Source organism: Fonsecaea multimorphosa (assembly GCF_000836435.1).
Source record: "Fonsecaea multimorphosa CBS 102226 unplaced genomic scaffold supercont1.10, whole genome shotgun sequence".
In the NCBI taxonomy this organism is placed as follows: Eukaryota; Fungi; Ascomycota; class Eurotiomycetes; order Chaetothyriales; family Herpotrichiellaceae; genus Fonsecaea; species Fonsecaea multimorphosa.
The window spans coordinates 577,307-603,772 of NW_015971644.1; the positions used below are offsets into that span (position 1 = coordinate 577,307).

Genomic DNA, 26,466 nt, shown 5'->3' on the forward strand with positions numbered 1-26,466 from the left:
AAAGAGTTCAACATGGCGAGGAGAAGTGGAGGAGGGAAAAGACAATGCGAAATGCCCAGGAAGGCGGATGGACTAGTGTGCGCAGAGAGCAGAGTGAGTGCTGAGTGGTGGATTGGGTGGAATTGGGGCAAGTGGCAGTTCTGCAGTGGATGCACACGATGCCCTGGATGGCGGGTGGGATGCGTGGCTTGCTATGCGGATGGTGGAGCCTCACGCCTCCAAGCCGAGCCTGGTAGCCCTTGAATAGCAGGCTTGGGCAGCCATAGGTGGTTAATACCCGCAGAATGGCTGTTAATGTGCCTAGGAGGGAATGGTTAAGCGTGGTTAAGGGCCCCGAATGCCCAAGTAGGCAGCACAAGCAGCGGCATGCCACCACCTTTTTAGTCTTTTGCGTGGATTGGCGACACCAGCGACCAGGGATCGACGGAATGAGCGCCGAGCGGCCTCCTCGTCTCAGCCAATCACCGTCCACTTGACTCCTCGACTAGCCATGGCCACTCATCAACCATCTCACTCGGCTCCTATCATGGCCATAATTGTACTTGTTCGACTCCGGCTGTCGATGCGAGTTCAGTGAAACCATTCCTGATCTTCGGCGACACAGATTCAACCTTTTATGGCCCATTATCAGCCTTGTGGGCCACCTAGCCGCAACCCATGCCTGGAACTTCTGCCATTGGCAATGGCTATGATGCCCGGAACACTCCCTCCGCGATCTCAAGGGAGCACTGAAACAGTCCGATAGCAAACAACCACAGAGATCAAGAAGGCCAGCCCTCTCGAGTGCCTCCTGGGCCTGCACCTTACGCGTATCGCGAGAGTCTTATCTGCTGATTCGAAACCGCTGGTGGAGTTGTTGTTGTACGTACATACATGCCAGCCTCCCTGCCGGAGCTTCTCTGTGGGAACCCGCACAACATTTCCTTCAAGACAAATAGCAGACCATGAACCCAAGCCACGAGCCTAGCACTCCAATTGCCGAGTATGTGCTAATGAACATCAAGGGCATGAATTCATATCTCTCCCCAAAAACCACTCGATGCAGCAATGAACAGTATGCCATCAAGGGGACCGATACAGCAATATAAAGCAGGGCAAACCGGTCCAACAAGAAAACTCGTCTCCGCGTGGGAGCTGGTGCTAACTGGCCAAAGGCGTAGAGGAAAATCATCAGCCAAGCTATTGTATATGCCACCTTAACCGGGAACTCCGCTGCGGTGAAGAGAAGCGGAAATAGAGACACATGCCCCGCTACTGCCAAAGGCCGGAAGCTCGCGAGGTATGATCGGTCTTTGATGGCCAGCAGACTGAAAGGAATGATGACCAGTAGAATCGCCTTCTCATGGACGTGCCAGCCAAATAAGAAGGACGCGTACCCACAGAGGGTGAGAGCTCCGACGAAGGTATCCCAGCTGGGCGCAAACCACAATTTGGTCAACGCGATGGTCTGGAAGGCCAATGTAAGTCCGAAACACTGTCGAGCCGTGATGTCTGGTAAGACGGCGAAGGAAGTGTCTCCGACTAAGCCCCGGGTAACACTGTTCACAGCATTTTGGTCAACCCTTAGGCCAAGGTAAGGCGCACCAAGTATCAGCACCCGATCCACGAACGAGTAAATTGCCCAGGCGTTGGGTGCCCAATACGCGTGACAAAGTCCTCGCGCAAATGGAAACAGCCGGCCCCTAAGTTGGTCGAGCTGACCCCAGGCCGCGAATGGCCCGAATGCTGCTCCAAAAATGCCAATAATGCTTGTCCCGAGTTTGAGGGTGTTTGCAAACTGGGGCTGGAACATGTTCTTCGGGTTCAAACAATAGCTCCGGAGGAGGTAGACAAAATAGGCGGGCGCCAGGTAAAGGTAAATGTGCTTGAAGCATAAAAGCAAGGCGAACAGGACCCCGCTCAAAAGCAACGTCGACTCTTTCCTTGCAAAGACGACGGACAGAATTAAGATACCGTAGAGAAAGCCATTGTATTGGAAGTGGATGTGGTCGATGATCAAGAACCCCGGAGAGAGCAGGATCGAAAGGGCCACAGCATGACTTTGACGGCGTGTTGCGGCAGGTGAGGACTCCATATACCTTTTCGGATCAGTAGTGCTCACTCATGTTTGAGACTTCAAACATACTTGTGCAAAGCGTAGACGAGCAGCAGTTCTGTGATGATGACGGAGCTTCGCTGGAAGTATATGGTGGCCCAGGAATCATAATTAAGGTTTTGAACTTGGACCATCCCGGCGTCGATCAGGGCAGCAGGCTGGGACAGAAGCCATTCAAACAGCGCAAATGCCGGGGGATAGTCCAATGTCCACTCTGATGTAGCCTGACCCCGAGAGTTAGAGAAAGCGTAAGCCTTGATAGCTGATATTGACCGCTGCTAACCTCGTAGTACCATTTTCTCACAGGCAATGAATGAGTGATGGCCAGCCAATTTCGATGAACTTCAAAGTCTGTTGACCGATAGGCCGGGAATAGTAAAATCTTCAAAGCACCAGCTACAATGGCTGTCTGCAGTAAGGAAGGCCATTGATCATGCCCTGGCTTTCTGGCCTTTGCCGTCGGCTCCTTGGAGAAGTATTAGTGGCGTGATATTGCTGCTTTGCACTCGGATTGGGTGCTTACAGGGATAATAGGAGTATTGTCACGAAGTTGGTTCAAGGTTGTCGAAACGGCAGACGCCATTGAGAGAAGCGTCTGGCTTGAGCTGGAACTGCAAGATGAGGACTCGTACACACCAAGGGAGGTGTTAGGAAAGCTAATGGGGCTTCATGAATTGAACTTATACTCCACCGCACAAATTGTACCTCATTATACGGAGCATCAGAGAGAGTTTGAGATGTAGTCGCGAACCCGTTCCAAGGGTGCTTCCAGGATGATGCTGCCAGATGCCATGGTGGCCATGACATGACACCTCCTGCTTGAGCCACAAGCGGATTCTTTCAATTTTCTTTACTATCTCACTTTCATGGACGCATTTGAGGGATTCAAGCATCATGTTGTGTTTCAGAATTTAAACGTGCGACATCTTGTTGAGCCATCTCCAGTCACTCTTGACATTGCGCGCGAAGTCCGCTACTGCGTTATTGCCGTTTGCATCACCTTCGCTACTGTATCAATATTTAAGTCGTGGATGTCAAACACTAAAAGGCCTTCCTCTTGAGGTGGGCAGCATTGTCGTCCACAAAAGCTTGTGCGCGCGACCCTCTGTCGCTCTCGATTGCGTCCGCCAAACTGACCTTTGCCAGAGTTGTATAACATCCACCATGAAGATCAGTCTTTCCTCCTCGTTGTTCTCCCTTCTCTGGGTCACGGCGTCACTTGCTCAAAATTTCATCGACGAAATGTCCTTTGGACATAAACAAACCATCTCGCCAAATTCCTTTGCCATTCCTGGTTGGTCCATGCTCGGCGAGGGACATCTGCCTCAACTGCTGTCGGACAAAGTCATCCTTACACCTCCATATGGCGGCCACAAGCGGGGAGCATTATGGACTGAGCAGAAGAACTCATTACAAGATTGGACTGTGGACTTCAAATTTAGAGCAAGTGCTGCGGATAGAGGCAGTGGGAATTTGCAGCTGTGGTACGTGGCCAATGGGGACAAGACAGTGAGCACGTCCAGCATATACACCGCGGGCAACTGGGAAGGACTTGCGATAGTCGTTGATACAGTAGGAGGAATACAGAAGATTCGAGGATTTCTCAATGATGGGACTGTCGATTACAGAAACCACCCAAACGTGGACAGCCTAGCATTTGGGCACTGCGACTACGTCTACCGCAATCTCGGACGACCATCTCACATCAATGTGAGACATACTCGGGCCGGAGGTCTCGAAGTTCGTATGGATGATAAAATGTGCTTCACAACGGCGAAAGTCTCACTACCATCGGATTATGGCTTTGGGATGACAGCAGCGTCAGGAGATCCTCCCGACTCCTTCGAAGTGTTTGCGTTTACTCTATCGCCCATCACCGTGCCAACGCCCCAGCAAGGAACGAACCAACAAGCATTTTCGCAAAATCAAAATCAAGGCCAAGGGATGATGCAAATGGACGATCACCCGGCCTCCTATTACACCACGACCGAAACCCAATTTGCGGACCTCCATAACCGCCTCAACCTCATCTCGAAATCCATCCAGAACCTCTTCGCCGAAGTGCAACGCGTCTCTTCCTCGTTGGAGTCCCGACACGCCGAGATCCTGGCCCGCATGCCCAATGCACAATCTATTCTTAGTCTTGATAACCGGATGGCCAACCTCGACCGGGTCGTCTCCTCTCTGGAGAAGGAGTTGAAGAGCGGCGACCACCGCACGCAGTTTGCGAAATTGAGCGAGCAAATCGCGCAGACCCATGTGGGCGTGACGGAACACGTGCCACAGAGGTTGAGGGAATATGTCATTGCGCACACGCCCAGGATCGGATTCATCCTGTATAGTTTTATGGCGTTCCAGACATGTTGCATTGGTGTGTTTGTATGGTATAAATGGCGGAAGAGCACGATGCCCAAGAAATACCTGTAGGACTAATGAGACAATCAAGAGCTCATGGGGGGCTATTAGCTAGGCTCGAAAATTGGGCATTTTCTCGAGTCATGGAAAATGTTGAATAAATGTCAGCAAGAAAATGCTAATGCTCGTGTGCTTTGGTCTATCTATCTCTGGCAAACTGTCCGAGGGCAGTCGTTCTATCATCCATCATAGCCACGTATCCCGGACCCGGCCGCAATTTCCCACATCTTCCACACCAACTCTGACCTCTCTGAATCATAGGTACGTCGTTATCATCCCAGAATCCACTTCTATTGATCGTTGAAAACGACTATGGCTTGCACCGATAGGCAAATCTCGGGTACAGACAACACTCCCTGACGGTCCAACGGCCACACATCCAGGCCAAAAATCGCTCCAAACCCAGGCCGTACCCGCCGTGGGGGCTTGTGCCGTAGCGTCTCTGATCCGTGTACCAGTAGTAGGGCTCTGGATCGATTCCCTCGCGCTTGTAAGCGGCGATCAACTCCTCGTAGTCCCAGATCCTCATGCTCCCGCCCACGATTTCGCCGACGCCGGGCATGAGGACATCGACACTCTCAGTCACGCGAGGGTCCGAGGGGTCCTTTTGCATGTAGAAGGCTTTGATCTCGGTGGGGAAGTGAGTCAGAAAAATGGGCACGTTGAGGATGTCGGTCATTCTCCTTTCGGCGGCCTCGGCGATGTCGTCGCCAAATTTGTGCGGTTCGCCTTCGTCAGTGGGAATCTCGTGTTCAACCAACCAGGCAATGGCGTCGGAGTACTTCATGCGCTTGAAGGGGCGGGATGGGGGTTTGAAGTCCGGGTTGAGCTCGTAGATGTATTTGGCGATGACGGGATCCGATAGGGTGATTTCAATGACCCTGCACACCATGTGCTCAATGTGGTTGAGCAGGTCGTCGAAGGTGATGAAGTCGAGTTCAGCCTCCACGTGTGTGTACTCACTTAGATGGCGGCGGGTAAGGGACTTTTCGGCTCGGAAGGACTTTTCAATGCAGTATACGTCACCCAGTCCAGGAAGGCAGGTCTCCAGGTACAGTTGGGAGGATTGGGTAAGGTAAGCTTTTTCACCATAGTAGTTAAACTCGAAGAGAGTTGCACCGCCTTCGACCTGCGTCTGGACCATTGCCGGAGGGGACACTTTCGTGAATTGCACTTCGTCATACGCTTTGACGAAGGCCATCTCGACCGCTGCTCGAACTTTCATGACGCTTGACGAGACGTCTCCACGCAGGGTGAGATGGCGGTTATCGAGCAGCTTCTGGGCATCACCATCTTCCTGCACTTTGTTGGTGATGGCCTCCTTATCACCGACAGCCGCTCCGATCACGGTGAAATAATCGGCATGGAGCTCGCGATCGAGGGGAGCGTGCGCCCCGGGTGGCAGAGATTTGAGCTCACCTCGGAATTCGAGTGAGGTCTCGAGAGTCAGAGTCATGGCTGCATAAGTTTTGATCAAATTGCCCGAGAAAAGGCATTGCATCAGGCCTTTGCCATCTTTCAGTGTGACGAAAATGATATCCTTCTGAGACCGCAAATGGTGAACTCGACCCACGACTCGGACCCGGGTGCCCTTGGAGTCTGCAGTGCCCAGCTTGACCTTGGCAGGATCAACAGTATTGAGCTTGATCTTGACAGGCGCGGGCAAGCTTTCATCTTCTTTGATGACCACTTTCTTAGCTTCCTCAAGCACTTGCTTTCGCTTCTCGGCTTCTTGCTGTTCCCGAATGGCCAAATCAGCTGCCTTCGCCTGCTTCCGTTGATGCTGTTCGTAAAGGTTGGTGACCTTCTTCAGAGCGGATTTTGATGCTGGTTTCCACTCTAGCCGCGAGGCTGGATCAGCGTTGGCGTCTGCCGGGGCGGTCTCTGACTTTCTAGTCTTATATGTTGCTTTGGGGTGCTGTATCATGGCAAAGAGAAGGGTTTTGTAGGGGGCGTCTTCTGACCCTGTGGCGGAGTCATCGTCGCGGCCGACGTCCTCATCGACGTAGAAAGTGTCCATGTTTTGTGTGTTGTTGTAGAAGGCCAGAGACGAATGAGGTCGAAAATCCTGGAAAATATAAAAAGACAGCGTGAGTCAACGGTGGCCTTGGGTGGCTTATCGGATAGAGTGGAATTTAAGGTTGCGGGAAGTGGCGGTTAGCGCGCTTGGCAAGGAAAACAAGGAGCTAAAATGGATCCGGAAACCGCAGTTTCACATTTCGTCGTTCTCTTTTGTCACTTTCTCTCTCGCTTCTGTCACCAATGCGCCTCAACCAAATCACTTGTGTCACACAAACATCGTTGTTGCTGTGGCTGGAGCTCTGGAACCACCCCGGCTACGCTCCCGACTCTGAGCAACTTGTTAAGCCTGTAAAACATATCACTGACGATCAACTCGAGAGTTCATATCTGCATCATTGGCTCGCGCCAGACTGCGCGGGACCGGTCTCCGTCTGTATGGTAAGCGCGAGCAGAGTCGACGACCAATCAATCTCGGTCTGCGAAAGAGCAATCAAAAACCCAGCGCCACAATCCCCTGCACAGTGGACTTGTCCCAGCTTCGACTGTCATGACCCATGTTTCGCTCTCAGACTGACTCCCCCGACACGGTGGACGGCACTCCGCATTGATCGCCGCAAGACTGACAACATTGACAGGAGAGCTTACCCATGTCTTGGAGAAGCTGCCGTCCCTATTCTTCGTGTTGGATTTGTTGCCGCAATGGCGGACCTGATTGCTCCTCCCAAGACCTGGCTTCAATTGGCCATTTCCCAAGCACCACCAGGGCCCCAGCCCCTACCAGCTTCTCCATAAAAGCAATCTATCGTCTAACCAAACTGTCGATAGTGCCGCCTTACCTGCATCAGCTTGCAGATTGATCATCCCCGTCCCATCATCTTGCAGCCACACGTTGTGAACCTTAAAATCGGTTTTCTCCTGTATCAGATTTATCGAAAACACGCCCGCCTGCAGCCTGAACAAGCGCTGCCAGAGCCTCTTGCAGGGTCGCTGAGTTTCTCTAACCTTCCAAGCCTGTGTCAGAAAACATGACTACGGGGTTTGCGCTTGTAATGGAATGCTGCTGACGTCCCCTGCGCACGCAATGGGCTGGGCACTTGGCCATGGTTTGTCTTGCAAATTGTCCGGTTGGGAGTCCACTCCCGCGTGCCTGGTCACTTTGTCCGGGTACTTTCCCCCTTATTCCTGATCCCCTTCCCTAGCCACCCATTTCAATTTGGCACTTTCCTAGGCTCTAGACCCCGGTCAATTGATTGCTTCCGTTTCTGAGCTGTTTCCCTCATTCTTCTGCTGGTTCACCGTTGCTCTCCTTGATTTTAGCCCTACTCTCTTTCTTCATTCTCTCTCTCTCTACCTCGTCTCCGACCCATCTTCTCTTCTAATCCCATCGTTTTGTTCCCTTCATTCGCTCGTTCCATTCCTCTGAGCCCGATCTTGTTTTCGATCTTTTCCTTATAGAAATCCATTTATACCAGTCCATATTCAACAAGCTCCTTCGTTTTTGTACAGGCTCTCTACATCCCGAGTCCTCTCCGCAACTTCAGACACTACCAGCAACCAATCTTTCTGCGAAGCTCGAAACAGTGCTTTGACGGCCAGATTCGCGCTTCTTTTCACCCTTTCTCCTTCCCTATAGCCAAGCAAGACGAACACCACCTGTCCTTGGACCTGGTCCTGAGGACACGATCCATCAATATTCCCATATGCTTGCTGCAATGCAGAGTCAGGACGTGTTTGGGGGATTTGGCAACCGTTTTGCTTCTTCAAAATTTGGGACTGATAATACAGGCTTCAGTCATGGCGCGTACAATTCGAACCACACAAACTATCCATTTCCTGATCGCAACCTGAGAAAGCCTGTCATTCCTTCGATTGCTACTGCCACGAAAGATCAACAACATAGTTATAATGTCACAGAGCAGACACCAGCTACCGCTTTTGATATGAATTTCACACCCTTGTTGCCTTCCCAGCTCCTGCTGGGCAGCCCTTTTCAGCCGGGTTCTCCTGGTTCCTTCGCTTCTCCGCAGTTTCCCACCTTCAATCGCTTTGGTCCTGGAACAAATGCTCTCCACACGCAAACCCAGCAGTATCAACAAAACCAACATGCCCAGGCGCAGCTCGCAAGTCCCACTCAGCCCAATGCCAATCCTCTCTCTCCGCAAGCGTATCAAACTGTCATCTCGCCGGAAACCTATACCGCACAGTCCCCAACCGGCTTCAGTGGCCTAGGTGGTGCAGCATTCGGCCATTACCAACCTATGGTAGGCATGGGCAACTCATGGATAACTGGTACAAGTCGCACAGTGTACTTGGGAAACATTCCAGCGGATACATCTGCTGAGGAAATCCTGAGTCACGTTCGAAGCGGTCAGATCGAATCCGTGAGGCTACTACCCGAAAAGAACTGTGCGTTTATTTCGTTCCTAGATAGCAGCTCTGCGACGCACTTTCATTCGGATGCCATCCTGAAAAAGTTGTCAATCAAGGGTCACGACATTAAGATTGGCTGGGGAAAGCCGTCCCAGGTGCCTACTTCGGTAGCTCTCGCTGTGCAACAGTCGGGTGCATCGAGGAATGTCTATCTAGGCAACCTTCCCGAGGACATCACTGAACAGGAGATCCGAGAGGACCTGGGCAAGTTTGGTCCCATTGATACGGTCAAAATGGTTCGTGAGAAGGCGATCGGCTTCGTCCATTTCCTCTCCATCAGCAATGCTGTCAAGGCCGTGGCCCAGCTGCCGCAGGACCCTAAATGGGGCCCTCCCCGTCGGGTCTATTACGGCAAGGATAGGTGTGCCTATGTTTCCAAGACACAGCAACAGAACGCAGCACAATACCTGGGCATTGCCCCTGGTTACGCCCATGTTCTCAATGGAGCCGACCGCGATTTGATATCCAATGCCCTGGCACAGCAGTCTGTTGCGGCAGCTGCTGTCGCCACTACTGCAGGCGGTGTCAATAATCTCGGAAATCGAACTGTCTATCTTGGAAATATTCACCCCGAGACCACCATCGAGGAGATTTGCAATGTCGTTCGCGGAGGGCTCCTCCACCACATCCGATATATCCCTGATAAGCATATCTGCTTTGTCACCTTTATCGACCCCACGTCTGCTGCATCTTTCTATGCACTGAGCAATCTTCAGGGGCTGATGATTCACAACAGGCGGTTGAAGATCGGCTGGGGCAAACACTCGGGAGCGCTTCCCCCCGCCATTGCTCTGGCCGTGAGCGGAGGAGCCTCGCGGAATGTATATATCGGAAATCTCGACGAGAGCTGGAGCGAAGAACGGCTACGACAAGACTTTTCCGAGTACGGTGAAATCGAGTTGGTGAATACTTTGCGGGAGAAAAGCTGCGCCTTTGTCAACTTTACCAACATCGCCAATGCCATCAAGGCCATTGAAGCTGTCCGACAGCGGGAAGAGTACAAGCGGTTCAAGATCAACTTCGGCAAAGATCGATGCGGCAATCCTCCACGCCAGAACCTGAACAACGCCAATGGCAACCAACCGCGTCTCCAGAATTCCATTGACAGCGCCGGATCCCCAGCTGGCATGAATGGATATGACCATGCTGTGTCGCAGTCAGGCTCGAGCCCTACGAGGTCGACTATTCCAACAGGCCCTAAGGCTACAATGGGACCACAATCTCAGGTTTCTGCGCGTCAGCCCAGCCTGACTGCGCCAACACCTTCAGCGATTCTGAACGCAGGCAATAACAACCCCCTGACAATGTATCTGTCCCACGTGTCGCAACAGCAAGCTCAAGCTGAACAGGATTTGCGAGACGACACGCTGACCTTTGCCCAGCTACAGCAGCAACAGAATCAGGCTTTGGCGAACCAACAGGCAGCACTGTATGGCGAGATGCCGAACGGGCACAGCGGATTGGAAATTCCAGCTCCTTCGCATATTCCTCGGCAGGCTAGCATCAGTGGGGGATTCAATTCGAGCTCTCTAAGCAATGGCGCGTCCACTACCGTTGGAGGGCTCCTAGCCCCTACGAATACTGGACTAGGCGCAAGCAGGAGTGCCCATTCTCGCGCTGTATCGCTCCCAGCGTTTTCACAAGAGCTCTTCGGCGGCCAACAGTCTACACAGCCAGGCCCGTCGTCATCGCGTGGCTTTGGTGGGCATGCGCCGCAGGGCAGCTTTGGCGGGTTTGGATCAGTTTTTGGCACTGGCTTCGGGACCAGTGGGTTTAATGGACTGGGATTGACGAGCGATAGCCGTGGAGGTCTCTCCGGCTGGGCTGAGGAGGAAATAGGGGCAAAATAAATGAACCACTAATCTGTTGGCTTTTGGAGTTGTACCGGTTTGGGCGAATCTGGTATTGGTCCTGTGCTTTGAATGAGGGTTTTGCTGCTGATTTGTTTGCAATATCTCCGTTCTAATAGTGTGGGATTAGGGCGCGAACCAAAACGCGCGTTTTGATGCATCCTTTGACTGCATCGTTTGACTTGGTGACGGAATTCGGGCCCCCAAAAGACGACATTTGGACATTGCCGCCGCCTGCAGCATGTTACCGGAATGTACATATACTAGTCTTGCGACGAAGGGTGACATGGCTCGAGGCACGAAGGGGCATGACGCAGCACCGTGACGGGATAAAGGTAGTACCACACACGCTTCTGCAGTGCCGTAGTATACTTGATAGCGAATGTGATGGATGGACAAGCCTCGACCAAAGCCTTCCGTCTGGGAGCAAAAGGCATGCAGTTTCTACTCGTACTAGTACTCGATGAGTCGGCGGAGCTGTAGATACGTCTTCTTGGCGTTCTGAGCGGAAATGCGACTAATCACCACTTGTGTGACTGCATTCAACAAAGGCCAACCACTAGGAACTGCTGAGCACAATGCGTTGTAGCGATAAGCCCAGGTGGTCGACGCGGTTCTTGGTGCCCAAAAGCCCATAAATTGCGTGCTCGAATGCGTATTGGCATACTACATACTAAGTAGGTATATTCATCACTACTACTACTAGGTCCGGAGCCTTATTTCTCGCGCAAGAGTTTCGCGTTTCGAGCCATGCCGGATCGAGCATCGTACAGAGGCTTGCGTGGTGTCAAGTTGGAGAAAAGATAGGCGAGTCCTTTCTTTTTCCGGTGCAAGTGAGAGATGCAATCTTCGGTTTGATGAGAGTTGCCCAAGGATTGAGCGGCCTGGGTGGTGGAAGAACCACCCCTGCTGCTCGGTTCAGCCTAGTTCAAGCATTTCAGCCGCAGCAGTGACAGCACTGCTAGGGCTAGAGCAGACGCTGCAGGCCTCCGTACCAGCGAAGCGCGGGCGGCCTCCAGGCTGAACTGCGCCCAAAGACAGGTGGGTTACAGGCTGCTCCGCCCAAAAGCACCCCGAAACCAACAGCCTGGTGAGCCTAACGAGCCTAATGCGTGGCCTCGGCCCCCAGACCCTTTTTCTTTCCCTCCCTCGTCTATCGTGGGCCGTGACAAGCTGCATTCCCCTTCCATATCTGCGTCTCCATCTCCCATTCCACGTCGACCTCCTCGTCCATCACGCCTCCTTCCAAAACCCTTGTCCCTTATCCATTTCACCCTCGCGCGCCTCCTCCCACAACTTGTCATTTCCGGTAAATGCACTGCTCTCTTACTGAAGACTAGACTTCCCTTCAGGATCTTCTGTTTCTTGAACATACCCATCCCTTCTCTTGCTGGTCAATTTACCTTCCATCCTGATCGCTAAGGGCCGTTGACCGCCCTGCTCTCAGCCCGCGCCCACCTTCGAACCGCCCTTCGCTTCCTACCTTGTGAGCATTCGATCGTGGGAAAAGAGATGGGATAATATGAGCTGATTGGAAATGGCAGTACTGATTCTCCGGGGTCCTCGATATCACGCACTTTAGTGACAGTCCTTCCTCGTCGAGACTCCCTTACCGCCCTCATATTACTGGCAGAAAAGTGAAGTGACAACTTCAAGCCTCACAAACACCGCCTGTTTTAATCTCCTCTCTCACGATCGTTACCCTTTTGACCGCTCCTTCCCCTGGTAAGTTTGGCAAAATGCTATCCCGCCTCAAGAACATCGTCCTGGCGACGCGGAGACTAAGAGTGCGCCCCCTCAGACCCGTGAATCCGAGCCGCATCCGTCGCCTTGAGGACGACGTACTTGACATAGACGAGAACGGAATGGTTGTTGCCACGATTAAGTGAGTCTACTGGCCATGACTGAGTGAGACGGCTCAGCTGATATTCCGACGCAGGTGTGTGGTTGTCGGCGACGGTGCAGTTGGCAAGACATGCTTGTTGATCTCTTACACCACAAACAAATTCCCCTCCGAATATGTGCCTACGGTCTTCGACAACTATGCCGTGACGGTAATGTGAGTTCTCTCTGGCAATCTTCTCAGACACCAGGCCCGATCTTTAGGAGTTCACGTCATTATATGGCTCGAATTTTGCCTTTGTACAGATGCCATCATGACCATTGTCTTCAACTTTGATTTCTCTCCTGATCTTGTCGATCTGACGGTGGTGGCCCTTTGACACAAACCGTCTGAGCCTGAGCACGTGAGCTGACCAGGGGGTGTTTAGGATCGGCGATGAACCATACACGTTGGGTCTGTTCGATACAGCTGGACAAGAGGATTACGACCGTCTTCGACCATTGTCGTATCCCCAAACCGATGTCTTCCTTGTTTGCTTTTCTGTCACATCACCAGCCTCGTTCGAAAACGTGAGAGAAAAGTGGTTCCCAGAGGTCCACCACCATTGTCCTGGAGTTCCCTGCCTCATTGTTGGCACCCAAACTGATCTCCGGGATGACCCCTCGGTCCGGGAAAAGCTTGCAAAGCAGAAGATGCAGCCTGTCCGCAAGGAAGACGGAGAAAGAATGGCCAAGGAGCTTGGTGCTGTCAAATACGTCGAGTGCAGCGCCCTAACCCAGTATAAGCTCAAGGACGTGTTTGACGAGGCGATTGTGGCAGCACTGGAACCTCCACCGAAAAAGAGCAGCAAGAAGTGCACGATTTTGTGATGGCGGGGTCAGGGCTTCGGACACTGCGCAAACGGGGATCCTTTTTTCCTTCCGAGGTTCGTGATACATTTGCTGTATCACAATCGAAGTTTCCCTCACGCTAATCAGATTTTGGTTACTAGCACAATTTCTTCCGTTTTTCCTTCTCAGGTCTTGCTCCTACGTCAGCGAATTTCTCTCAAAATGCCCTGGAACATTGGACTCGTTTTGGATACGCAAAGACTCGACGGCATCTTCACAGACTTTTCCCGGCGAAACACAAGACAGTTTGTGCCATGTTCCAACTCAGGCCGACATTTCCCTGCTGGAGATGAGAAGCAGAGTTTACACATGCTGTTTTCCAACCTTTCTCTTCCCGACCACGTTGGACACGGGGTGGTTTTCATCAGCCATTCATGGGCGTTTGATTCTAAGGGCGAGTGGGGAACCTTGCAAGGACAGTAAATGCGAGGCGATGGGCTTTAGGGGATCGTCAGCTTGGGGGGCGTCGAATGGCGTTTCTTTTCTCTTGGTCGAGAACTTGCTGTGCACATTGAATCGGGACTTCGCTGTGCATTCCCATTTCCATTTCCATTGCTGGTATGATTCCCATTAGGACCGCCGGGACCAACAGACAAAATGCCAAAGGAATTGTCCCTTTTCGAGAAACTGCTCTACGTCCTTCCTCCCTTTTCTTCCGATCACCAACCAGTATTCCGGTTGAACGGCTGCTGATTCTGAGGAATTGCTCAAATAGAGCGCCCACCAGTCTATCTTTGAGCGTGCCGAGACTCTCACGGACCGTCTATCTCTCTACAAGGTCGCACGAGCTCCTGAGAACTCCATCCTAAAGATTGTATCTTCGTTTCCCCCCCTTATATTGTGATCCTTCCTTCATGTGCCTGCCTTGCTCCTGGCCCTGTGGCTATGGCTGCCTGGGCGATACAAGGCGGGTTCATTGATATTTTTCAACACTTTCCTTTTTTCTTCGCCCATTTCACTATTGTGCAACAGACAAAAGACCGAGCGACCGGCACGTAGCGAGCCAGGGTAAAAATGATACTCAGTCAAAGGGAAAAACAAGTAATTGGTTCTGGCTCTCTCCTTTTTTTGAGAAGGCCCTCAGGGTATTGACTGATACCTTTTGTACTGTGCGTGGTTGAAATAGAGAATGAGAGAGATACATGTATATATATATCTCTCTCTCTCTGTAAGGGTCCTACAACGGATCTTCTACAGAGGCACTTGAATGGGCTCCCGCCCGATCGGGAAACAGGGTGATGCCGCCCTTGCGGCCCCCCAAGTCGCGCGAGCCGCGTGAACGATCACGGTTGACTCACCGGTTGGAGGGGCGAAATCCTGGCGGGACGCTAAGGGCCATCGTGGCTTCGATGGTGCGACGCCGACGGGCGTTTGGTGGGTTGTGCCAGCCTCTCTGCCTTGCTGATTGGGGTTGTGCTGAAGAGCCCTGCGGGCAAGTAATAATAACCTCACAAAGCAGCGTCGGTTCCTGGCATCCTCTCGGGTCGTTTTACTCGAGCAGATCGCGCAGTCACATTTTACTCGCCTCCGTCGCACGCAGGCACTTGGTCAAATGCGATCGCGTAAACCGGGGTTAGATAAAATGCGACAGAGTAAACCCGGCCTCGCCGGATTGGATCAAATGTGGCACAGGGAAAGCGAAGCCGGAGCAATTCATCTGGAGGGGGTTTCCGATTGTCGCTCCTTTCCTCTCTCTATATCTCTACATCAACGCTCGACGATTACGATCATCCTTCTACAATCCCGTCCCGCCTAAGACTTGACGGCGTCTTTCAATCCTCGAAAGGGCGCGACCTTTCAGAGAGGCTGTTGCGAAGAAGGAGCCTACCAATGTCGCCTACCCACCTCCGTCCACGATATCTACCAAGTTGGACCAGGTTAATGCATTCGTGAACATCATGCCTCCGTCACGGAGAGTGTGACACTGGGATCAACTCCCAAATCCCAATACCTGACTCGAGTCGCGACAAGCCATTCACAAACACCGATACAATCCAGTGGTCCTGTTAAGTCTCATACTCCTCCACAGGCTGAGCGATTGACGGCATGTCCAGTGTGGGCCAATGGCAGAAATAGCTCATAAGAATCGAAGCTCAACATGTATTCAAATGAGGCTGCTGGCGTTGCCGAGACGCACCGCTGCGGACGTTGCGTTCATGTTCACGGCACAAGCTGCTGAAACCCCCTGAAATCCGGTGGGATCGACCGCGAATTGATCACCGACCCGGATCCTGCCTTGCGGGAGGCTGACGCGGCGACCGAATCCGCTGGAAGAACGAACGGAGGCAGTGGAGGCGGCGGCAAGGCCAAGGAGGAGTTGCTTCGGGTGACGACACGCACAAACTTTTAAGAATGCCGGCGGCCCCCCGGTCTGTCGCTCCAGGCATCAGTGCTTCTACCTGAAGATGACGGATGTCCTGATGATGAGGACGCGAATGAGTTCGAAATCCTCATTCTTCAGCTTCCCCTGGTGGCGAAGCGGGTGCGCGAACTATGGCAAGAACCGTTTGACTTCTCTGGTCAGCTTTCCACCGTCAAGAGAAGCATGGCTCTTGGCACCCTAATGAAACGCAGAATGTCTCATATCGTTGCTCCTTTGATGGCCCTCATACACGACACGACATTAGTACAACTACGCGCAGAGGTTTTCCCCTCGCTTGTTGTCAGCCTACATCATTTGCCTCAAATGCTCTCTCGATATACCCTCCTCATCGACATCAACTAGCACGACCGCCGTCCTTGATGCCTATAGCCTCACTCTCAGGACTCTCAGACTCTCTCAGCCCTTTTCAAGGCTATACGCCAGGTCTCGGGCGACCACTAAAGCGAAATTGATCTTTCTCTACCTGATCCGAGTCAGAGTCTTCCTCCAGCTGGCGCTCTCAATCCCTCGATGTCGTTACCGCCGGTGAGAGGACGCGCAGTCTTTACCCGGCTCGGTCCTTTTGCTCTCTGATCCATCTGCCGAGCATCTTATCTGCTCGATCACCAAATCTCCCGGTACAGCACCATTGTTTGTTTGCCTATATGGCATACCCCAATGACCACCACACCAATGGCTTGAATATATTGATTCCCACGGAATGGTTGACGACGTGCCTAGAAAGAGAATAGCGCTGCTATTCACGACCCACGATGACAGATGAGGAGTGCGGAATGAACACTTCGGCGAGAGATACCCGCGGGCCGGCTAAGAAGTGGGAACCTGTGCAGGACGAGGTGGTCGGGAAACGGACGAGATGCAGGGAGAGGGGAGGGTATGAAATGGGGAAAACAACGTGGACAGCCGCTGCCCGGAAGGGTCAAAGCCACCCGGGTGATCGAGATCTCAAGGGGTGAACTTAGCCGCCGGCGAAGGTAGAGGCGTCTCGACGCCAAAGCAGAGGACGGAGGACGAAGCAGGAAACTTGACCTTGGACCGTTTCGTGAAGGGGTGTGTGTTTTTCTTGTGCGGCTTTCGGTGTTGTCCTTTACCGTCGCACCCAGTCGTCCAGGCGCTTGGAGGTCACGAGAAGTGGAGAAGCGGCCGGTCGAGGGTGAGTCCCGCCGTGTTCGCTGCGATGAGAGTTTGTACTTTTTCCTTCCTTTCTGTCGGAAGATCTGGCTTGGAGCTTGGGTCAGACACAACAGTGCTAAGTAGGCTTATCTCAAGTAACCATTTGTAGTTTCGTTGTGATATATCATATTCCTTTATTGCTGCTGTATACCGCCTGTGTTGAGACCACAGAGACCATTTTGGTTGACTGTCGACTGTCGAGGAGTTGCACATGTACTGATCAATCAATATCTGGCACTGGCAACCCATTCAACAATTTCAGCTTCGTTCCGGCGAGAGCGGTCAAAGCATTTTGGTCCCGCAGTTTCCTCATCTCATGATCTTCCACAAGTACAAAATCATAAGCCAGCAGTTTCGTACCTTCCTTGACTGCGTATTTCTCGGCCTGCTCCTTGGTGACTGTCGTGAGATCAACAACCAGCGACTCCTTGACGCCAAAGACCGCATCGGACGACTCATATGGATCGCCACGAAGATACAGCGCACTATCAGCAGATTAGACAAATTCCTAGTGCTGGGGGTGCGTTGTTGATAGTACTCACGTGATCAAATGATCATACCCCTTCTTCTCAAACATGAAGTGCATATGACTCGGTCGATACCAGTGCCTTTTCAAGCGAAGTAAGAGTTTTCCCACGGGTCCGTCATGGGGTATTGGGTAGGGCACAGGCACGATTGCCTTGAACCAAACCGTACCATCCTTGTCACTCCTCAATACGGCCCTCTGATCAGGGCCTTGGCGGTCTTTGTACTGTACATCATAGAAACCTTTACTGTCTGTTTCCCAGACATCGACCTTCACTCCTTCCAGTGGTCGTCCGGAAGTATCTTTGATAGTGGAGATAACGAGACATGGCTCACCCTCTGGATCGTGCGACACAGTGTCCCCATTCGATTTCAGCTGCGCTTCGTGCGAATGGAAAGGACCAAGCACGGTACTCTCGGTAGCATGGGGCGGCTTGGGGTGGTTGATGGCGTCAACTAAGAGAGACAAGCCGAGGACGTCGGACAGAAGGATAAATTCCTAAGTTTCTTAGCCCTGGCTCTGAAATCAAAACCCTTTTGACTACGGTCGAATGTGTAAAGAGCTTACCTGCCGGACGTCGGTACAAATCTGACCTGTTTTAGTGAGAAAGCTGATAGCGGCTTCCCATTCCTCAGTGCTGAGTCTTGTCTCCCTAGCATAATCGTGTAGGTGTTGAACTAGCCTCTCGAAGAGAAATTTCAACCTTACATCATCGACTTGTGAATTGATTATCTTCACGTTTTCTGTTATGTTTTCCACTGTTAGGTCCTTGAGGACAGGAATGTTGACTGAATCCGTAATCATGGTTGGCTGCAACCTCGGGTAATGCATGAATGATGTCGGAGAGACCGAGTTTTGGATGCGAGAATCGGATAGACTTTATTCACTTTGACAAAAGCTGTCGAGTACGAAGTATGCAAATGCTACGGAATATCGCCGCGACTCATGTCCTCAACACTTACGAAGCAAATTTCTGTCCTTATCCGATGCTCGAACTGATGGATGGCCCCAGAGCCGGTATCAAATCCGAGGCCTTTTGGTCATTCCACATGTCTCTCTGCATGATCCCAGAATCCCGAACACCCTTCCAATTCTGCACCAACCGTGTGGCGACTACAAGTTGATCAATTTTCGGAAGTGCTGCCTGTTTGGTCCAGATAATTCATGACCATTGATCTGTTCCACTTGTCCAATAGATGAAATGCACGGGCATGTCATCCAGTAAGGTTTCCATCCTAACTGCGGAGGTCGCCAGTAAGACCTGAACAAAGATTCGCTTGATAATTGGGATTCCAGAAAGCCTGTCGGCCAGGTTCTTCTCCTGGTGTAAATCCCGCCAACTCGTTCCGTGTCCATTATGATAGGCTCCAGCATCGAGAATGTCAAGAAGTGCGATCCCTTAGCCTTTCTCTCTGTGCTCTCGCTTCTCATTCAGGCAAATGATTGCTGCATGTAGTTATCATACGGCATATAAATAAGCCTCACTAGCTCTACCGAGGACCAATGATCAGGGCAGAGTACAGATCCGACGATGATCGATTGGTGTATTTTACTTCACTGCCCTCCTAGCATGTGGACCTAGTCCGGGTCGGTCTGAGCGACGGCTCAAATGCCTACGGCAGATCCCGAGACTAGTTCACAGATTCGCATAATCTTCATACTCACCTCATGAAGGGTAGTTGGACCATTCGACTCTCAATAGAAAGCCACTCCCAGATGGTCCGTATCCGGCAAGCAGCGTATGAGGCCAGTCAGATCACAGCAGGGGGCCATGAAGTCGCTTCCTGGAGCTGGTGACAGCGGGTGTGTGCAATTTGGCAGTCGCGGCCTCGTTTAGCTGAGTTCCGAGTGAATGTTCACCAGCGGAATATTGCAGCTACGATTCACGAAATCCAAAAATGATTCGGCAATACACTATGCACTCGCCATCCCAAAAAGCATACTACTGCAGCAGAACATCGATTATCGGAAATTTATATAGTAGCTAGAGGCTTTTTTCTTCAAGAGAAGACGATCTTACTACTATTACTTACTGCGTTATCAAAGTAGCTCTCTTACGTCGTCGACAAATACCAACTTTCAAAAGGATATCTGCGTATTAGTTCCTCAAGGAGCTGACCACCCTTCAAGGAGCTCTGTTGTAAGCAGCCACGAAAAGCAACCTCAAGCAGGTCACTTTAGAGCTGGGTGGCAAGTCACCAGTGGTCGTATTCCCAGAGGCGCCGATGGAGGAGGCTATCCAAGCGCAAGTTTAGATGGAATGAGAACAGAACGTTTCATCCCGTTTATTTTCTCCTGCGCTGTGGTGTGGCATGGCGTGCTGACTGATCTGACGGTGGGATACAGTGTTGGAGAAGGTTTTCTTTTCAATTCTGGGCAGATATGTGCACGTCTGTTGAACTCCATATCCTATTATGCCCGGAAAAGACGACGATTGACTCGGTTCTAGCTGCATCACGAGTTCTCGTCCGCCACTCTATCGTCAAAGAGTTCTGTGCTGCACTGACCAAAGAGTTCTGCGCTGCACTGACCAAGGCCTTTGAATCGGCAAGCCACGCTCTTGGAGCCGAACCCCCGTCCCCTTCAACAGAGTTATATGTGAACGATCAGTTACGGCCCGAGACCGGCCACAAATAGACAGACCAATCCGTGACGTTGCACAGGAACTGCTAGTTCAACAAGTATCGTCAATTTCCAGCTTTGTGGCTCGAGGCTCCCTGAAATGCAGACATGCGTGTGTATTGCGGATTTTTCACCCCTAGCGTTTCTTCTCAACAATTTAGCATGGCGTCCAGCACTGTCGAGGTTTTGGGCGTATTAGCTTCTTGATACTAGCGTGAACTTGTGAAGGAGACCGTTCTTAGAGCTCCAGCTGAGATGGTAAGGTTGTTTGAATGTTGTGCCGCAGCCATGTAGAGCGATGCCCATAATTGCTGACTAGGGACCTAACCAGCAGGAAGTGTCGATGTCATATCCTCGTAGATTCCAGGTAGACTCCAAGTCCGTTCGGAATCGACTAACTTGAGAGAATTTGACGAGGTCCCATCTTCGCTGCAGATCGTTTCGGATAAGCCATATATCCTCCGAATGACTCATAAAAAACCCGACAGAGTAGACCGGCCAGTTGCCAAGTAAGAGTCTTGCCCAGTCATCATTATCTCGATATCCTCGAAGAATATGGAGGATCGTTTTCATCTGCCAACAAGTCCTTGGTACTGCTTGAGGCGGTCCAGGTGTCCGCGTTTTTCCAGACAACTGATAAAGTAACAAAGACGAGGTAAGGATGTACAGATACCCGGCGTCTCTATACATCTGTAAATTGAGAATTGGCCGTTCGTGCTCTGAGAGGTGGTCCAAATCTTGGCCACTATACACTAGGCTTTCCCATTCGTCCAACTCAGCTCTGATTTGGTCTAGGGTTCCTTGATCAGGCTGCGATGGGCTCTGATAGAATTGCTTGAGAGATAGGACGATTCTAACCAAAGCTATTGGGACCCCGATGACAGGACTGTTGAAGCCGATAGAACAGCCGAGATACAAGTTTGATTGGGCCAGTAAGCGTTCCGCTTGTAGCCAAAATCCGGCATCGAAGTGATAATCGAGTTCAAGAGGATCCGACCAGGAGCCCGTGGTGACAAGGAAAATCTGATAGAAGACGCTCTCAATGGCAAGTCGATCGAACGGGCGACTAATGTTTCCAGAACTGCTAAGCAGACGTAGTTTGAGGATGCGTGTGGCTGCATTAACATGTAGGGGTATGTCAGTGTAAGTGCCTCGACCCATGCACTACACGGTGGAGGAAAGTCAGTAAGTCGCTAGCTATTGCTATTTCAATAGATGCAATGTTTCGGATAAAGATTGCATGACTTACCCCATGAATGTAAAGTAGAATAACTGACGTCAAGAAAGCATCATCATTCTTCAACTGAGCCCCCTCTCTTAATGCCTCTGAAAGTCCTTTGACGGAATTTGAGTAGTAAACCAATGCAAGCTCCTGCATCCACGGAGCAGCATCCACGAAATGGAGGTGGGACGCGCTACACGCAAGAAGCGAGTACTGGAGGGCTTTATACTGTACCATAAACTTTTTGATATCGGTCATCCAACTCGAGTAGAACTCAGGACTAGAATTGGGTAATATGAGAAGCGGGTAGTAGTTCTGCACAAAATGCCGAGAAATGACGGATTCTAGATCATGGGCGAGTGTTCGGTGAGCCGTAGATTCGGATAGCAGCCAGCGACTTGAGTCCAGTGAGGAGACCTCTGGTGCACTTCTGACCCTCACGGCAAGGCCGTCGCCGTTCGGTGATGACCGCTTTGGGGGTGTAGGGGACACGGGTTTCTGAACTCGATGAGATCCATAGCGTCTGTCGGCTAATTCATCTGCGGTCGGCCACTGACAGCGGCGGAGTGATGAAGTACAACTCCGGCAAGACGGGCGTGCCTCGTCACATTTCTTTCGTCTAGCCCGACCTGGTATGGAAATTAATTTGCAGGTAGTGGCCGGGTGAGAGGAATCCCACATGTGATGCATCCTATCTTTGACCTCAACATGGTGCTGCCACCATCTCTACTCATTCTGTGTTCGAAGAGATCAGCAGAATGAACCTCGGCCGGTCCGAAATGTTTGGCTTGGCATGGATGGAGAGACAAAAGAAGGAGCGGTGGAGTTGGAGCGAAGATGTGGAAGCGAGTTACTTAAGCTCAGGCTGGGGTGGTTTGAATCATTTCTAAGCAGGATTGGTCTAGGTTTCTAGAGGTGATAGTCATCTACTCGATCCGGGGGATCTTCCCCGCCGTTCCGGTTCTCGGACACAATTCGACAAGTCTAGCCTGCCAGGCGACGCACCGATCGACCTGGTCATCGAAATGATGCTCCGATACACACTTCACAACGAAATACACCGTTACCAGAACCTCCTCTCTCCCACGCGACTGAAGAAGCTGTGCCTCTTTATTTTGGGCCATAGGCTGTGGAACGATCTCAAGTTTTCAACTACATGAAATTAGCTGGACGATATTCTCAGTCACACTCTGGCGTAGGCTCGCTATCTTGCTACTGTTAACCAGCGCGACGCCCATTCGCCCTGGCTATGCCTGTTCATTCCGTCTAACGCCGCGGGCATCTTGAAACCAGACCTATGGCTCGTCAACCAAGGCGACAAATCGCCAGTGACTTCCGAGGAGAGAATACGTTTTGAAGTCGCGAGGAGAGGCGTTGAGACTATGGGAATGTGGAATATGAGTGTACAGGCTGGCCAGTATGACCGTGTCCATCTGGATCTGAAGCAAAATCTGATCAAAGCGATGGGAGTGGTCAATGGTTGAATTTGGTGGAGGTCAGTGGCTGGCGATGACCACTAAATGTCCTTGAAGTGTAAAGCGAAATGAAAGTAAAGAAAACCCGGAGGGAGAAAGAGATGAAAGTGTATAGTCGTGGGCCGGATATTGTGCCCTTTTGAAAGTCATGTTGACTGTTCCCAGTGATCTTCCTGCGGCTCATTGATCTGGAAATGTAAAGGAGGTGATTTCCGCTTAGATGTACTGATGTCGCTTGTTTAAGCCAAGACACCCTTTGCACTATATGCCCGCTGCAAGTCACAACCAATACTCCTGCTTACTACTGTGAAAGTGTTAAACTAGGAAGACCTGCGCAAAAGAGTGTATTAAGAGCTCTATTCTCTATGAAGAGAATAGATATCTCGAGCGCTATTTATATATCACTCCTATATAAAAATAGAGTAGAAAAGTATCGAGTGCTACTCTTAGGTATTTATAAATAAAAGGAGTACTCACTATTTGTATTAAGTAAACGAAGACGAGAGAATATCGAATAAACGATTGTTTTCTTTTTCTGTTTCTGGCTTAAGCAGCTCGCCACTTTTGACTCTTGAGGCTTGACTAAGTCACAACGAGGTGTAGCTCTGTAGTGGAAGGTTCAGGATCGAGCTGAGGCCTGAGAACCATCAAATGAAGAGATGAAATTGAGAACGTAAGCATGGACCAAAAAAGTGAGGACAGACCGTGCTAAGTCTGCCTCGTGACTGAAAAAGGGCAGCGACGATCCTGTGCTTGACCACCTTCACTAACGAACATGCTGCCGTTAATTTGCTTTGTCTTGAGCAATGTACAATCGCCATAGCTTCAACTTCATACTTCATACAACAAACTCGGATCAGCCAATGCTGCCAATCCCAACAGAGTGCTTGGTGGCCGATGATTGCCTATCTAAAAAAAGGATCGTGAAAAATGGTGTCGGCAAAAGCAGATGCGATACCTCACAAAAGACTCGGATAACCCGAAACCCATTTGGCAAAGCCGAACTTGCGAATTCCATACAAGCCTCCGCCCTGGATTTATCATGCGGATTCAGATTGACTACGACATGCTGGACTTTGACGATATCCGCTGGCGTGGCGCCCGCCGCGGCAACGCATTTTCTGAGATTCTGCAATGCGAGCTTGACTTGTTCGGCTAAGGATGGTGGAGTGACCTTGTGATTGTGTAGTGAAAGCTGCGAATCTGTCGTTTCTTCTCTTCCATCCTCTCAATTCGCCCTACCATCTGCTCCATTTACATTCACTAGCTCATAGTACCTGGCCGCGCTCCGAATTCTGGCTTTCTTGCCGTAAAGGATCATTAAGAGGAAGACAGATGAAGCAGCCATACCAACAAAACCTGCGGAAATGAAGCAATTTTGGTATCCGAGATGCGTCAGCCAGGGGGTAATGCTGAAAGGTGTTAGCATGAGCAGTGTAAGCGCTGGATGACTTACCCATAGCTGACGGCGAATGACATGGTATTGCGTACGATGATCACAGTCACAATGGCGTCACCACTAATTTCATGGTAGCTGTCGATCATGTAGTTGACGCTGAGCGAGATGCCAATAGTGTTACACAAGGTCAAAGTGGAAATTCCCACCAACAGACCGAACCAGTGAATGTGATGTGCGGCCCCTACTCCCCACAGAATTAGGGAAGCTGGGATCCCAATGACGCAGATTGAGAATGGCCACAGTCGATGTTCTGCTTCCATGATGCCATTGTTTCGACGAGCCAGCTTGATTGTCAGCCAGTCACTTGCAGGGCCTGAGATAACGCAACCGCCGACTAAACCAATAATGCAAGCCAGATAACTCAGTCCTACCATCGAAGGCGGGAAGTTGTAAGGCGAGCCTCCAAGGATGATCGAAGTTGTTCCATTGAGCACGTTGAACCAGACCAAGTAGGAGCCATAGCTGAAGCCTGCATAGAAGATGACAGGCCAGCCAAGATATCTCAAGCTCCGGATGGCGCGTCGGATCATACTTTGACTGTGATCGGGTTTCCAGAGCGACAATTTTTGGAGCCGAGTCTTGGGGACAGCTTCGATCTCGCCGTTCTCTGTCGGGACAGTCTTGGGGACAGCTTCGATCTCGCCGGTCTCTGTCGGGACAGTCTTGCCAAAGACTTTACTCTCTTGTTCGCTCCCAATCGCTGCTTCAGGCGGCAGTGACGGTGTCAGTACAACGCCAGCAGTGCTCCTGTTGTAGTTTGTCTCCTCCATGAAGAAAAAGAGGAAGACAAAAGCCACAGCAAGGAAGATAGCCGCCCAGTAAAAGACCCATTGCCATCCCTGGCCCTCCGCTATAAATCCGCAGATGACCGGGGCGAAATAGTTACTGCCTCCAAGTGAGAAGGCATAAAGGCCCATGTACTTACCACGTTCATGGGTGAAATACTGAGAAGCGGTCAGCTTTCGGGGGGGCGTTGAGAAGTAGTCACGGAGATCGCACACATACAATATCGGTGACTGAGATTTCAGGAAGTGCTTCAATTGGCGCAATGAAAAACCCCATGAGAATGCATCTTGCGATCCACTCTCCATTGCTCTTAACATAGGCGCTATTGACAGTCAGGATGTGGCCATGGAGATACTATCGCCCAGCAAGTACGCCATACCTCCAGATACTTGTACCCTAGCGACATGGTCAGCTTTCAACTTACTCATGCACGGGTAATGCTCACTATAGCACCCAGAACTGATATGAGGTAGGTTGGGCGTTTGCCATATTTCAGCGCCAGAGGTTGCCAGAAAAGCAGACCCCATCCTTATATCGCTATCATCAGATCTCAAATTACCTGCTCTTGAGGCTATGGCGTACCGAGAAACAAGAACATATACCCAGTGCCCTCAATAAGAGTGGAAACCGAAAGGCCGGTATTTGTAGAAATTGGCACTAGGACAGAATAGACAGTGGATATGGCAATACCGGTAAACCAGGTGTACCTTGGTTTAAAATCAGCCGACATTATTGTGATCAGTCTGAAACAACACTCACACATTGGAACAGATCGTGGAAAGCAATTTTCTTCGAGGAGACCAGTTCAGCGGATCATCGGGGTCGCTAGACGGAGCTGGATGCAGAACGATATCACCATTGCCGGCATGTCGAGCATGCATAGTATGGGCCAGGTCGACGAGGTGGATGGTACCGGGAATGGTATTGGCGAAAGCTGTGGTGACAGTCATGGTGTCACTAGGTAGCGGTTGATTCTAAAGAGTAACAGGCGATAAACGAAAGGGACAAACCTGGGGACGCGGAGACTTCATGGAGATTCTTATATCCCGCCAAAGTGGAACATCTCATATCTTCAATCAGCCACCGAACCCGAGTGCGGACGGAACATGGCGTCAGTTCGCTACCTCGTGACCCGTACTTCGAATATCGTCGGTAGGGGCTACACACAGCATAGCAGTCGTTGGACGATCTTAGAATTCAAACCAGAAGCATTCAGCGACGCGTTTTCGAAGCAAAGAAGAGCCATGCGTGAGGTCAAATTTACTGAACGCCATC

General features: G+C 51.1%; 8 protein-coding genes across 8 annotated transcripts; 3 read left to right on the forward strand and 5 right to left on the reverse strand.

The window, feature by feature from the left end:
- Positions 1-925: 925 nt before the first annotated feature.
- Positions 926-2,678, reverse strand: Z520_05785 (uncharacterized protein; the record flags this gene model as incomplete). Its single annotated transcript, XM_016776288.1, has 4 exons — positions 926-2,078; positions 2,126-2,319; positions 2,379-2,561; positions 2,619-2,678. The coding sequence occupies 4 exons, from the start codon at positions 2,676-2,678 to the stop codon at positions 926-928; spliced, it is 1,590 nt and encodes a 529-aa protein (XP_016632607.1).
- Positions 2,679-3,259: 581 nt separating this feature from the next.
- On the forward strand, positions 3,260-4,522 carry Z520_05786 (uncharacterized protein; the record flags this gene model as incomplete). The annotated part of the gene is made up of 1 exon (XM_016776289.1): positions 3,260-4,522. One exon carries the CDS (start codon positions 3,260-3,262, stop codon positions 4,520-4,522), a length of 1,263 nt encoding a protein of 420 aa, XP_016632608.1.
- Positions 4,523-4,820: 298 nt separating this feature from the next.
- On the reverse strand, positions 4,821-6,530 carry Z520_05787 (uncharacterized protein; the record flags this gene model as incomplete). Its single annotated transcript, XM_016776290.1, has 1 exon — positions 4,821-6,530. The coding sequence occupies one exon, from the start codon at positions 6,528-6,530 to the stop codon at positions 4,821-4,823; it is 1,710 nt and encodes a 569-aa protein (XP_016632609.1).
- A 1,702-nt stretch (positions 6,531-8,232) lies between these two features.
- On the forward strand, positions 8,233-10,812 carry Z520_05788 (uncharacterized protein; the record flags this gene model as incomplete). The annotated part of the gene is made up of 1 exon (XM_016776291.1): positions 8,233-10,812. The coding sequence occupies one exon, from the start codon at positions 8,233-8,235 to the stop codon at positions 10,810-10,812; it is 2,580 nt and encodes an 859-aa protein (XP_016632610.1).
- A 1,739-nt stretch (positions 10,813-12,551) lies between these two features.
- On the forward strand, positions 12,552-13,524 carry Z520_05789 (cell division control protein 42; the record flags this gene model as incomplete). The annotated part of the gene is made up of 3 exons (XM_016776292.1): positions 12,552-12,697; positions 12,752-12,871; positions 13,083-13,524. 3 exons carry the CDS (start codon positions 12,552-12,554, stop codon positions 13,522-13,524), a joined length of 708 nt encoding a protein of 235 aa, XP_016632611.1.
- Positions 13,525-17,321: 3,797 nt separating this feature from the next.
- Z520_05790 (uncharacterized protein) lies at positions 17,322-18,431 on the reverse strand (the record flags this gene model as incomplete). The annotated part of the gene is made up of 3 exons (XM_016776293.1): positions 17,322-17,586; positions 17,644-18,125; positions 18,195-18,431. The coding sequence occupies 3 exons, from the start codon at positions 18,429-18,431 to the stop codon at positions 17,322-17,324; spliced, it is 984 nt and encodes a 327-aa protein (XP_016632612.1).
- Positions 18,432-20,564: 2,133 nt separating this feature from the next.
- On the reverse strand, positions 20,565-21,729 carry Z520_05791 (uncharacterized protein; the record flags this gene model as incomplete). The annotated part of the gene is made up of 2 exons (XM_016776294.1): positions 20,565-21,413; positions 21,499-21,729. 2 exons carry the CDS (start codon positions 21,727-21,729, stop codon positions 20,565-20,567), a joined length of 1,080 nt encoding a protein of 359 aa, XP_016632613.1.
- Positions 21,730-24,174: 2,445 nt separating this feature from the next.
- Z520_05792 (uncharacterized protein) lies at positions 24,175-26,141 on the reverse strand (the record flags this gene model as incomplete). The annotated part of the gene is made up of 7 exons (XM_016776295.1): positions 24,175-24,358; positions 24,403-25,349; positions 25,411-25,513; positions 25,571-25,587; positions 25,637-25,719; positions 25,774-25,898; positions 25,951-26,141. 7 exons carry the CDS (start codon positions 26,139-26,141, stop codon positions 24,175-24,177), a joined length of 1,650 nt encoding a protein of 549 aa, XP_016632614.1.
- Between the last annotated feature and the right edge of the window lie 325 nt (positions 26,142-26,466).